This window comes from Carassius auratus, chromosome 16, assembly GCF_003368295.1.
Source record: "Carassius auratus strain Wakin chromosome 16, ASM336829v1, whole genome shotgun sequence".
Taxonomy (NCBI): domain Eukaryota; kingdom Metazoa; phylum Chordata; class Actinopteri; order Cypriniformes; family Cyprinidae; genus Carassius; species Carassius auratus.
Window position 1 is genome coordinate 4,063,097 of NC_039258.1, and position 13,569 is coordinate 4,076,665.

The 13,569-nt window shown below is 41.6% G+C and overlaps 1 protein-coding gene across 1 annotated transcript; it reads left to right on the forward strand.

The window, feature by feature from the left end:
- Positions 1–9,129: 9,129 nt before the first annotated feature.
- On the forward strand, positions 9,130–12,994 carry LOC113115792 (tripartite motif-containing protein 16-like). Its single transcript, XM_026283412.1, has 6 exons — positions 9,130–9,933; positions 10,270–10,365; positions 10,445–10,645; positions 11,519–11,678; positions 11,819–11,866; positions 12,066–12,994. Exons 1-6 carry the CDS (start codon positions 9,364–9,366, stop codon positions 12,587–12,589), a joined length of 1,599 nt encoding a protein of 532 aa, XP_026139197.1. The 5' UTR covers positions 9,130–9,363; the 3' UTR covers positions 12,590–12,994.
- Positions 12,995–13,569: the final 575 nt, after the last annotated feature.

The following is a 13,569-nucleotide window of genomic DNA, read 5'->3' on the forward strand; positions in this document are numbered from 1 at the left end:
GTCACGCCTCTAGGCGCTCGTGTTTTTCCGGGAAAAATCGTTACAGACTATCTTTCTCTTATAAATATAATAAAACTAAAGACTTTTTGGAGTTATGAAGGATGCAGTACCACTCTATAGGTACTCAAGATTAACAGGATATTGAGTGAAAACGAGCATTTCACCCCCCCTTTAATTTTAGTTTAAAGCTCATTAATAATATATTCTAATATTTATCATTGGCTGAAACCTGTAAATTACATGAAATTTCAAGTTTTTAAAACTGTGAGTGTGTGTGTTCTTGTTTATGGTACATTGTAGGGACCAAATATTCCCCCAAGGACAGTAAAACCTGACATCTTTACATTGTGGGGTCTGTCCTGCGGTCCCCATGAGGGGGAAAAAATAACTGAAAATAGTAAAGGTAAAGATGTTTAACTGAAAGTGTAACAATGCAAACAGGTTTTCTGTAAGGGTTAGGTTTAGTGGTAGGGTTGGGTTAGGGAATAGAAAATGATTATATAAAAATATATATATTTTTTTTTCAATTCAGAGGGGACATCAGAAGCCTGAAATTGTTTTAATTTGATAGTTAGCTTTTATGCTAAATCTGTGAGTGCAGCACACCTGCAGCATTTCAATTCATGCCTTTTGCTGTTTTCTTTTTTCTTTTCTCCTCTCTCTCGCTACTCTCTCACTCTGGTTTTTCACAAGTTCATCAAATAACTGTTTTAAGAATCTTTTATTAAGCACGGTGAGTAATGGCTTCTCCTGCTATTGCTATTTGCACCACTTGCCACATGTATAATTTATATCTCTCTGTTGGCGATGAGGGATTCACATGTGATAAATGCAGGGAAATAGTTAGGTTGACAGAGAAGATTTCAGAATTAGAGACACACATCTGAACTTTAAATGAGGACAGTAAGAATGTGAGGGCTCTGGATATGGCTTTGGATTGATCTAGCTCAGGCAGTCCTGTACATTGTTTGGTTCTGGTAACAGTGCCTTCACAGCAGGGCAACTGGGTGACTGTGAGGCGGCATAGTTGCGGGTCAAAACACTGCTCTTCTGTTCCAATCAAAAAATTAAACAGGTTCTCCCCACTCAGTGACACACCCACTGAGAAACCTAAGTGCTCTAGTTATTGGCAGTTTTATTGTACAGATCATGAAAATAGAGATGCCAGCCACCATAGGCCAATGTTTACCAGGAGCCAGAGCGCCTGACATCTTGGCAAATTTAAAAGTTCTGGCTAATGCTAAATGTAAATACAGCACGATTGTTATTCACAACGGTTAGGGTTAGACAATGATGTTAGACTTTGCCAGTCAGAGCTCACTAAATATAACATTAAAGAGGTGTGTGAACTTGCAAGCATGATGTCAGACACTGTAATATGCTCTGGTCCTCTCCCTGCTTACTGTGGTGATAAGATACATAGCAGATTGTCATCAATTAATGGCTGGATGTCTAAGTGGTGCCTGAAGTATAACATAGGTTTTATAGACAATTGGACAAACTTTTGGGGCATACCTGACTTGTTGAAAAGAGATGGTCTTCATCCCTCCTGGGGTGGTGCCGCTCTTCTCTCTATAAATATGGCACATAGTCTAATAGTTTGTACTTGACTAACTTGGCCCCGGTCAGGAAGCAGACATACTGGCTAAACCGACCATCTGCTAACCGCCTCACATCACAGAAGTCAGATTATTCTCAGCACATAGAGACTCTTTCACCTAGATATAACACTATAGATAGTGTGACTGTTCAACGAACTAAAAATAAAAAAAAAAGTCCAATTTAAGAATAACAATTTAATTGAGGTTCAACAAATAAAAAACAGATGAGATACAGATAAACAAATTATAAAGCTTGGCTTATTTGATTATCAGCTCCCTTTCTACGAAAGCACTTTCTGTAAATGATATGATCACTGTTCATAATCCAGATGTACTCTGTTTGACAGAAACCTGGATAAAACCTGATGATTAGTCAAGCCAAGTCTGCTTTATTGTCAATTCTTCCACATGTACAGTACATAAAATACATACAGAGAATTTAAAATACAATACTCTCAGACTCATGGTGCATACAGATAACACTAACAGTAGAGCCTAAAAAAATCCAGGTAGATACAGATCAAATATAATGTAAAAAAAAACAACTAAACAAATAAGGGCATTTAAAAAAACTTATAAAAATAAAAATAAAGTTATATAAAGCAGCGCAAGGCACATGGCAGATAGAGTGCAAACCAGTGAAGTGAACAAACAATGCTGTATAAATTGACAAAGGGCTCAGAGAACGGTTCTTTTATTAAAACTGACTGAAGAGGTAGTAGAATGATGTCAGTTCTATGCTAAATGAGGTAGTGAGCAGACCAATGCTGCACAAAGTGACTGGTGCATGTCAACGTATGTTAGTGGGAGGGGGGAGTGGAAGGACCTGGGGATGTGGAATCTGAGGTTATAGTTCAGTGGTGCCTGGGTTAGAAGGGGGGGGAGGGGGGGGGGCAATTTCAGGAGTGAGTTCAGCTTCCTGACAGCCTGATGAATTAAGCTGTCCTTCAGTCTGCTGGTCCTGGCCTGGGGATTCTGCAGTCTCCTCCCTGATGTCAGCAGACTGAAGAAGCTGTGTGATGGGTGAGTGGGATCACCTGCCATGCAGAGGGCTTTACGGGTGAGATGGGTTCCGTAAATGTCCTGGAGGGAGGGGAGAGAAACACCAATGATATTCTCAGCTGCTTTCACTTTGCATTGAAGGGTCTTGAAGAGGCTCTGAATACCCTTCCGGCCACACTTATATTTGTTTGTGAACTGGTTTGGGGCTTTTAAAGAGCGGTCTGTATGCAGGCATTAGCATGACAGTGATGTGGTCTGAGGCACCAAGGTGGGGTAGGGGGAGAGCATTGACTCTTGGACTTGTCTCCTGTGAAGAGGTCTGCATGTTTCTCTTCATGTCCAAGGGCCTCCTCGACAGTCCATGTGTGCGGCCTGATCTTTATTTGATGATAAAATTGCAGTCAGCCCACTCTGCTATCCATGAAGTGGGTGGTGGCATTGAGCTTGGCCATGGGCAACACATATGTCAGCGGGTTGGTGTCTGTATTGACCACAAAGTAAGTTACTTGATAAAGGTATTCACTTCATTGCTCACAAATAGCCCACTTCATTGCCAGGAATTCCAGTTTCCCAGAGTGCAAATGATGATTCTTCCTAGGTACCATTAGTGTCCGTGAATCTATAGGCAATCACCACCAGCTTCCCTTCCTGCCTCTGATTCAGAATGGCACTCTTGTGATGCATCACAATGCAAGATGATGGGCTGTTCGAAACCAGGGTAGCCTATGATCGGCAGGTGAAGCAAGAACTCAAGAAGCTGGTTGAAGACATTCTGGTGTTGTTCTTTCCAAGTTATAGACTGACTGGAATTAAGCTGTGAGGCGGTTTTCTCCATTTTCCCATGCCCTTCTTACAGATTTCCCATTTACCAGCTGCCATATTTCCTGGAGGCTTTCCTGCTGACAATAGTTCAAAGAGGAATTTAGCAATTGGGTAAAACTTGGAATGTATGTGTGATGATATGACAGGGACCCTAGCAGTTGTCTCAGGTAATCCACAGTTTTAGGCTTACAGTCTTTTAGTGCTTGAACGGGTCAAATTTTTTTAGGGTCCATAGTGTAGTCCCCTTTAGAGACTATTTTACCACTGGAACTTTACCTCAGCCCTGAACAATTCATACTTCTTAGCGGGGAGCTACACCCCATGTCTGTGGTAATGGTGTGACATCACAGAGATGCTCCTTGAATATCTTACTGTGCACAAGGTTATCATCCAAGTATGGAAGTCAGGTGTCATCCCTAAATCCCGCTAAACATTTCTCCAAACTCTGCTGGAACTCAGTGGGGGCAGATCCGGACCCATTCATAAAGGCTCCAAGGCGTTATAAAGCTGTGTATTGTCGGCTTCCCTCCTTCACAAACCCCTGATGATATGCCTTACACTGATCCAGGACAGAGAATGCACTTAAACTATTTAGCATGTTCTGTACCTATGGAATAGGGTGAAAATCTGGGAATCTTGCGGTAATCTATACATTACCATAAACTACCGTCTTTCTTCCATTCACAGATTTTTGGAGATGCATAAGAGGAGTCAGACTTCTGAATTCATCCTTTGTTCAAAAGGTCTTCCAAATATTCTTTCACCTCTTTATGTAGTGGTTTTGGCACAGAAACTTAAGTACACTCTACTGGAGACATGACACTTAACCAAATTTTCACTTGGAGGCATGGGATGTACCCCACATTGTTCTCATCCTGAGAGAATGCTGCACACTCCTCCCTCAGCAGCTGCTTAAATTTTCTCTGTTGGTCTGGTATGAGGTGATCGATTGGCACTACTCGGTTTCACAGTTTTTCATTAGCATCCTGGCCTGTGTTGTCAAAACCAATTAGGCTTGTCACATCCTTACTTTCAGTTACAACTGCTTGTGCCACCACACTATCACCACTGTCAATCCGGTCTGACTCTACAATAGCAGGTTTGGTGTCTACTGGATAAATAGCTTTGACTTGCTGTATATGTCCTAGTATAGTGCAGGGATCAATCTTAATGTCCACATTGCTGATGTTGGTTACTGGGATGTGAACTTTTGTTAAGTTTTCCCTTTTCAAGACTGATTACTTTTCTAACTACATCCAATCCCTCAGGCCACTGTGGAATAACTTCTGGTTTAAACAGGACTTCCTTCCCTTGAAATAAATCAGAATCTGAATCAGAATGAGCTTTATTGCCAGGTATGTCCACACATTTGTTTTCGTGACAGAAGCTCCGCAGTGCAACATAACAGCGACAGAACAAAAAACACAATAAGGAATAAAAAATACAAAAAAAGTACAAATAGGTGGGTAGGGAATGACAATATACAAACTGACAATGCTCACTCTGGATAAGTACAGTTCTTGAATAGATGGGAGGGTTGTACCGATGATTCGCTCAGCAGTCCGGACTACCCTCTGTAGCCTACTGAGGTCAGATTTAGAAGCTGAGCTGAACCAGACAGTTACTGAAGTGCAGAGGATGGATTCGATGATGGTGGAGTAGAACTGTTTCAGCAGCTCCTGTGGCAGGTTAAACTTTCTCAGCTGGCGAAGGAAGTACAACCTCTGCAGGACCTTTTCCACAATGGCGTCAATGTGAATGTCCCACTTCAGGTCCTGAGAGATGGTGGTTCCCAGGAACCTGAATGACTCCACTGCAGTCACAGTGCTGTTCATGATGGTGAGTGGGGGGAGAGCAGGGGGTTTCTCCTGAAGTCCACCATCATCTCCTCCATCAAGCTCCAGGTTGTTGAGAGTGCACCAGACAGCCAGCTCTTTAACCCTTTAACCTCCTGTCTGTAAGCAGACTCGTCACCGTCCTGAATGAGGCTGATGAGTGTGGTGTGGTCTGCAAACTTCAGGAGCTTGACAGAAGGGTCCTTGGATGTGCAACCGTTAGTGTACAGGGAGAAGAGCTGTCTGTCAGGAAGCTGTTGATCCACTGACAGATGGAGGTGGGCACGGAGAGCTGAGTTAGTTTGGGCAGGAGGAGGTTTGGGATGATCGTATTAAAGGCCGAGCTGAAGTCCACAAGCAGAATCCTCACATAGTCCCCGGTCTGTCTAGGTGTTGCAGAACATAATGCAGTCTGATGTTTACTGCATCGTCCACAGACCTGTTTGCTCTGTAGGAAAACTGAAGACGATCTAGCAAGGGTCCAGTGATGTCTTTCAGGTGGGCCAGCACCAGTTTTTCAAATGACTTCATGACTACAGACGTTAGAGCCACAGGCCTGTAGTCATTTAGTCCTGTAATTTTGGATTTATTTGGGATGGGGATGATGGTGGAGCGTTTGAAACATGAAGGGACTTCGCACAGTACCAGCAATCTGTTGAAGATCTGTGTGAAGATGGGGGCCAGCTGGTCAGCACAGGATTTCAGACAGGCTGGTGTAACACAATCTGGGCCTGGTGCTTTTTTCCTTTTCTGCTTCCGGAAGACCTGGCGCACCACATCCTCGCTGATCTAAATTGCAGGTGTGGGGGAGAGGGTGGATGCAGGAGGTGTGAATGGTGAGAGCGCTTGATTGGAGAGGTGTTCAGGGAGGGTTGCAGGAGTTGTGATCTCCTTTGTGTATTTAGCCTGTTTATACAGGACATTGTCCCCCTTCACATAAGCATCTTCTTTGGCCTGACGGAGCTGTCTGAGTTTTGCAGTGAACCACGGTTTGTCATTGTTGTAATTTAGTTGAGTCCTGGTAGGAATGCATATATCCTCACAGAAACTGATATATGATGTTACAGTCTCTGTGAGTTCATCTAGACCGGTGGCAGCAGCTTCAAAAACACTCCAATCAGTGAGGTCAAAACAACCTTGTAAATCATGCTCTGCTTCATTAGTCCATCTTTTTACAGCCCTTAATACAGGTTTAGCTGATTTTAGTTTCTGCCTGTAGGTCGGTATAAGATGAACCAGAAGGTGATCAGAACGTCCCATGGCTGCTCGTGGAATAGAGTGATATACATCCTTTATTGTTGTGTAATATATTACTGTCTCTTGTGCGACATGTGATGTGCTGTCTGTATTTTGGCAGTTCACGGGAGAGATTGGCATAATTAAAGTCCCCAAGAATGATTAGAATGGAGTCCGGGTGTTGTTGTTACGGGTGTTGTTTTGTTGGGTAGAGAGCGGAGATTTGCCAGATGGATGGTAGGCAACAGCGTTCGAAATCCGCGTTTTCTGAGTCTCACGAGCGCTCCAGCTCTTTTTCCCTGTCTGCGCATCCTCTTGAAGCGTGTGATAAGTGCAGCCGCTCCACCGACAAGAATGTCCAGCAAAACATCAGAATAGTAAAAAAAACAGTGATATATCGGGAGATCTGTGTTGCCAAATGTCCAGCAATTCGTCCCTGGTGAAATTGATTGCAGTAATATAACTAAAGACAGGACAAACTAACAAAAACACAAAAACAACTGCAGAGCATGTCACGGAGGCAGCCATCCTGTATCGGCGCCAGCGATCAATGACAAAAGGACCAGCCCTCACTCCACACTTCACTATTTTTGTCTGTCCTGCTGCAACTACTGTAGTATTTTTTTTCCCTCTTTCATTATTCTTTCTCTTTCGACTTGTTCCCCTTTATGTATCACTCATATCAATAAAACAGCTTTTTGGCATCACAGGTGAAAGCTTCCTTTAACACTTCTGGGATGACATCAGGGTGCTGCTCCATTCCCTCTGTCACCAGTTGCTCAATAACATTGTAGCCAATGATTGGGGGCTGCCTCCTGCTTTATTCCTTTGAGAATATGACAGGCACCAGGAGTTCTGCGTGGGACTCTCTTTCAGGTTTAAGAGGTGCATTATTTGAATGCTTGGTGAAAGAGATGCATTTTTAATCTAGATTTAAATAGAGAAAGTGTGCCTGAACCCCGAACGTTATCAGGAAAGCTATTCCAGAGTTTGAAAGCCAAATGTGAGAAAGCTCTACCTCCTTTAGTGGACTTTGCTATCGTAGGAACTACCAAAAGCCCAGCATTTTGTGACCTTAGGGAGCATGATGGATTGTAACGTGGTAGAAGGCTAGTTAGGTACGCAGGAGCTAAATCATTTAGGGCCTTATAGGTAAGTAATGATAATTTGTCATTGAGACGGAACTTAACACCTCTATTTACTTTTAGATCATCTTGAGGTTAAATACAGATTTAAAATTATAACAAGAAAATTATTTAATAGATAAGATACTGTTTTTGAAATCAAATCTTAGCATAGCTATGACAGGAAACACTGATATCTAACAATGCCTTAAAAAAAGAAAGTTAATCTTAAAACAAATCATATAAATCAATGCAAACAGGAAATAAAACCGTTATTGTATAAATTTCTTATTCTGTGTCCTAAACTCCTGAAACATTGGTGTCTCATATTGTGGAGCAATTTGCTTTAAAAAAAAATTCTCAGTAACTAACTAATTGTACTTACATGTATTTTGTAATTAAATTACATAATTCTGTTACATGTAAACCCCAAGGATGTGTGCTGTGCCCCCTCCTCTTCACTCTGCTGACCCATGACTGCACACCATCACATACTCCAACCTCTTTATTAAGTTTGCAGATGACACAACTGTGGTGGGTCTAATTAGCAACAAAGATGAGACAAACTACAGGAGCGAGGTGAGCCACCTGGCCAAGTGGTGCAGTGATAACAAGCTCTCTCTGAACGTGGAGAAGACAAAGGAGATTGTTGTTGACTTCAGGAGAGCGTGCACTCAGCACGTTTCTCTGACCATCAATTGTGCGACTGTGGAGAGAGTGAGCAGCACCAAGTTCCTGGGTGTGCACATCACAGAGGACCTCTCCTGGACTAAAAACACTGCAGCACTGGCCAAGAAATCACAACAGCGTCTCTACTTCCTCTGCAAACTGAGGAGAGCCAGAGCCCCACCCCCCATCATGTACACCTTCTACAGAGGCACCATCGAGAGCATCCTGTCGAGCTGCATTACTGTGTATTATGGTGCCTGCAACGCGTCCTGCCAGAAGACTCTTCACCACAGTGAGACCAACTGAGAAGATCATTGGTGACTCTCTCCCCTCTGCCCTCTGCATCGCAGGTGATCCCACCCACCTGTCACACAGCTTCTTCAGTCTGCTGCCATCAGGGAGGAGACTGCGGAATCTCCAGGCCAGGACCAGCAGACTGAAGGATGGCTTCATCCACCAGGCTGTCAGGAAGCTGAACTCCCTCCCGAACTTGCCCCCTGTTCTGCCCCAGGCACCACTGAACTATGAAACCCCCCCCCCCCCCAGATCCCACATCCCCACCAGGTCCTTCCAAACCCCACCCCCCACTAATATACGCATTCCACTACCTCATCAGTCAGTTAAATAAAATAACTGCTCTTGAGCCCTTTGTCACTTATTAAAAAGACTTAATAAGCTTTTTTTGCACTAAAAATCTTTTATCTGCACATTCTATCTGCCATTTGCCTTGCGCTGCTTTATTTAACTTTATTTTCAATTTTATTATATGTCTTTTTTACATTCCCTTATTGTATAGTTGTATCTACATTTTATATTTGATCTAGATTTTTAGGCTTTAATGTTAATGTTATCTGTATGCACTGGGGGTATGAGAGTAAAGCAATTTTGATTCTCTGTATGTATGTACTGTACATGTGGAAGAACTGACAATAAAGCAGACTTGACATGACTTGACTTGTTACTCTCTAACACCTCATAGATCAAACATAGAACCAGGAAACAGGAAACACTGAATTCAGGGTAAAGAGAAACTGAAATGTAGTTGAACTGTTGTGTGTCAATGAATGCAGTAATATGGCAAGATCGAGAGATTTTCAGGTTGAGTTCATGTGTTCAGTGTGTCATGATCTCATGAAGGATCCAGTGACCATCCAGTGTGGACACAGTTACTGTAAGAGCTGTATTACAGACTGCTGGGATCAGGAGGATCAGAAGAGAGTCTACAGCTGTCCTCAGTGCAGACAGACCTTCAGTCCAAGACCTGCTTTAGCTAGAAACACCATGCTGGCTGATGAAGTGGAGAAACTGAATAAGAGGAAACGTCCTGCTTACTGTGACGCTGGAGCTGGAGATGTGCAGTGTGACGTGTGTACTGGAAAAAAATACAAAGCCGTCAAGTCCTGTCTGATGTGTCTGAACTCTTACTGTCTGAATCACCTCGAACAACACGAGAGTTGGTTTAAAAGAAAGAGACACAGTTTGACAGATGCCACTGGACAACTGCAGGAGATGATCTGCCAGAAACATGAGAAGCTTCTTGAGCTTTTCTGTCGCACTGACCAGAAATGTATATGTGTCCTTTGTATGGATGAACATAAAAACCACGACACTGTATCAGTTGCAGCACAGAAGAGAGAAAAACAGGTATTAAAAATACAGATGAAGTTAATACTCAGTGCAGTGATCCAATAGTCTGTTCATTTTCTGTGTAGAGCTGCAGTTTAATTAAACAGAAACACTGTCAGTGTGAAGCTGACTGTGAAGAAGATGTCTGTGTCTGGTTCTCTTTCATGATACTTACACTTGCAATGTGAAACAAACCTTAATATTTATGATAATTCATGTTTGATTGTAACCAATCATCATTTCTGGAGTTTGAACTTACAGCCATTTGTTATCAGTTCCACTTTTCTTTTAATCACTGATGATTTAGTTCCAGTTGTTTTCTGTGACATTCAGTATCATACGTTTTTCCTGTAGCACCAGCTGAATGAGACACAGAATACGCTCCAGCAGAGAATCCAGCAGAGAGAGAAAGATCTTCAGCAGCTGAGAGAGACTGTGGAGTCTCAGAAGGTGAGTCTGGAGAAGAAGAGAAGTTTGAGTCCGTCTCAGTTCAGACTCACTGAAGCTGAATCACTGTGTGTCCTAACAGCGCTCTGCACAGACAGCAGTGAAGGACAGTGAGAAGATCTTAACTAAACTGATACGGCTGATCAGAGATCAGGAAAAGACTGCAGTGAGTCGAGCTGAAGAACGACTGGAGCGACTGGAGCAGGAGATCAATGATCTGAGGAGGAGAGACGCTGAGCTGGAACAGCTTTCACACACACAGGATCACATCCAGTTCCTGCAGGTAACACACATCTAGAAGAACAGGATCATAACCCACGTTTCCACTTTTGGACTTAAAGCGGGCGTAAAAATATAATAATGTTTTTTTTTGTTCGGGAGCTTTTATAAAAATATAGAAATGATTCTTTCTAAATGTAATGTACTGTATATAGGCTGCTGTGACTACAAATACACAGAAACAGACTCGACTGAATGAGCAGGCTATATTCATAACGCTTTATTTCTGTGTGACAAATTTTCAATCCTGATAAATTAATTTATCAGGCTTTGTTATCAGCTTTTCAATGTATTACTTATTATAGTAGCTCTTTCATCTAAGACAGGGATAGGCAATGTCGGTCCTGGAGTGTCCTGCAAAGTTTAGCTCTAAACCTAATCAAACACACCTGAACAAGCTAATCAAGTTCTTCAGGATTACTAGGCTACAGACAAGTGAGTTTTATTTTTTTTTAGGGTCGGAGCTAAATGCTGCAGGACATCGGCACTCCAGGACCGACGTTGCCTATCCTTGATCTAGGAGATAAATTTAGCTGTCAAACACCACTTGTGCCACCAACAGTTCAAACGTTTTATCAAATTTTTGCTTCTGATTTATTATGTTTCAGTGAAATCAGTGAACTTGAAAGTACTGATTCTGAGCAAAGTTCATCAAAATTAGATTAGGTGATCCTCAAAACTGATAATATAGTGTAAGTGAAAAATACTAGAAGTCTGTATCTCTAATGTGATATAATTAATATGAGAAAAATGAATCTAATGTTGTGAAAGTGCTGGAAAGTGCAGTCAAATCAACAAGAGCCACACAAATCTGATGTTCCTGCAGGTTATTGGGTGACGTGTGGAGCTGATGAGTTTTAATTTCTGTTTTCTGTAGAGTTTCCAGTCTCTCTCAGCACCTCCTGAATCTACAGACGGAAATGATGATCCCTTAAGTTCTCTCAACTCTTTTGATGTCCTGAGAGAATCTGTCCATCAGCTGAGAGACAAACTGGAGGATTTCTGCAAAGAGGAGCTCAAGAAGATCTCAGACAGAGGTAAAGTCCTGGAGATTCATCTGCTCTCAGAAACCTGTCCATCATCATCTCATATCATGGAGAACATCATATTAGAAATGTCTTAGGAATGAAATCAGGATCATGAGAATCACACTGTTCATGTCTGTTGATTTCCACAGACACAATCACCAACATGGATCCCAGAACCAGGAACGACTTCCTACAATGTTAGTCAGTAAGAAAACAAGCAGAAAAACTCACTGAGTGTGTTCATGTTCTTCCTGTAAAAGGTTTTATAATTGATGATGTAAATGATGATTTGCACAGATATCTGTTCATCTGTACTGAGACACTGATGATACACTGAACATGAAAAGATCAAACAGATTCATAATTCCTGATTCTGATGTGTTTTATCTCCATCAGATTCCCATCAGCTCACTATGGATCCGAACACAGTGAATAAATACCTCCGTCTGTCTGAGAGAAACAGAGTGATTGCTGCCACTTTCACAGTCCAGACATATCCTGATCATCCAGACAGATTTGACTTTTGGCGTCAGGTGTTGTGTAGAGAGAGTGTGTGTGGACGCTGTTACTGGGAGATTGAGTGGAGGGGAGACAGAGGTGTGCATATATCAGTGTCATATCAGAGCATCAGCAGGAAGGGATTAGGTTATGAGTGTTTCTTTGGATCTAATGATCAGTCCTGGAGTTTGTTCTGCTGTCCCTCTAGTTACTCATTCATATACAATAATATAAAGACTGTTCTCTCTGTGAAGTCCATCAGCAGGAGAATAGGAGTGTTTGTGGATCACAGAGCAGGAACTCTGTCCTTCTACAGCGTCTCTGACAAAATGAGCCTCATCCACACAGTCCAGACCACATTCACTCAGCCGCTCTATCCTGGGTTTTATATTTATAAAGGATCATCAGTGAAACTGTGTTGATGAATCAGAATAGACTAAATAGATATTCTTCCCATAATGCTTTGAGCTGCATTATAAATCAGTAACAGTGCGATGTTATAGAGTCTCTTCTTTTCTTTTCATTATATTAATACTGCAGCTGAACTTAAGGGCATATAAGCAAAGTCAGAAAGTCAGCTTGATTTATAATGTGCTTTGTACAACATAGATACAATATGAACAGAAATGCAAGGGGGTATCAAACTGAGTTTAAAGCATGTAATGTGCTAATAGTTTTGCAGACGTGGTCTAAGGCTTAGGTATATGATTGAATGTTTCCACTAAATGGACCACAAGTATTATTTTTAGTGTCTAAGCAATTAAAAAAACTATTACAAGCATAATTGCTTTTTCAGTTCAAATGTTCACTGTCAATAAATCATTTACATTCACCTTATGGAGCTCCGGCTTTTCAGTGTTTTGTGTCTTCCAGTGTCACGAATGTCTGTTTTTATTTTAGCACATTTAATTATTAAACTGTGGAATTTGTTTTCATTTTTAAGTTACAGTTTGTTATTAATGTATTCTATTATAGATCAGTGTTGTTAAAACATGAAAAACAAAGATGATTATCTGAACGTTTAACAATATGAACAGGTTTTCTGTAAGGGTTAGGTTTAGGGTTAGGGTTGGGTTAGGGAAAGAAAATGGCATTTGGTCAGTATGAAAACAACCGGAGTCTATGAAAAGTCCCCTCAATTCACAGAAACTTAATGTGTGTATGTGTGTGTGTTTGTGTGTGTGTGAGAGAGTGCACTGGTATATATGGATTAGGATCACACCAATGTGTATAATGACATGGTACAATGTAAACATGGTTTATGAGGCCACTTCCTGTGTCCCTGTAAAACAAAGCGCTTAAAAAAACATACAAAATTATGTTTTATAACATAAAAACATTGCCAGTAGTTTTCTGTAAGGGCTAGGGTTAGGTGTAGGGTTGATGTAGGGTGATAGAAAAA

Coding starts and splice junctions, on each gene's coding strand:
- LOC113115792 (XM_026283412.1), top strand. CDS start 9,364: ATGGCAAGATCGAGAGATTTTCAGGTTGAGTTCATGTGTTCAGTGTGT. Junction 9,934..10,269: donor CACAGAAGAGAGAAAAACAG/GTATTAAAAATA, acceptor TTTTTCCTGTAG/CACCAGCTGAATGAGACACA. Junction 10,646..11,518: donor ATCACATCCAGTTCCTGCAG/GTAACACACATC, acceptor TGTTTTCTGTAG/AGTTTCCAGTCTCTCTCAGC.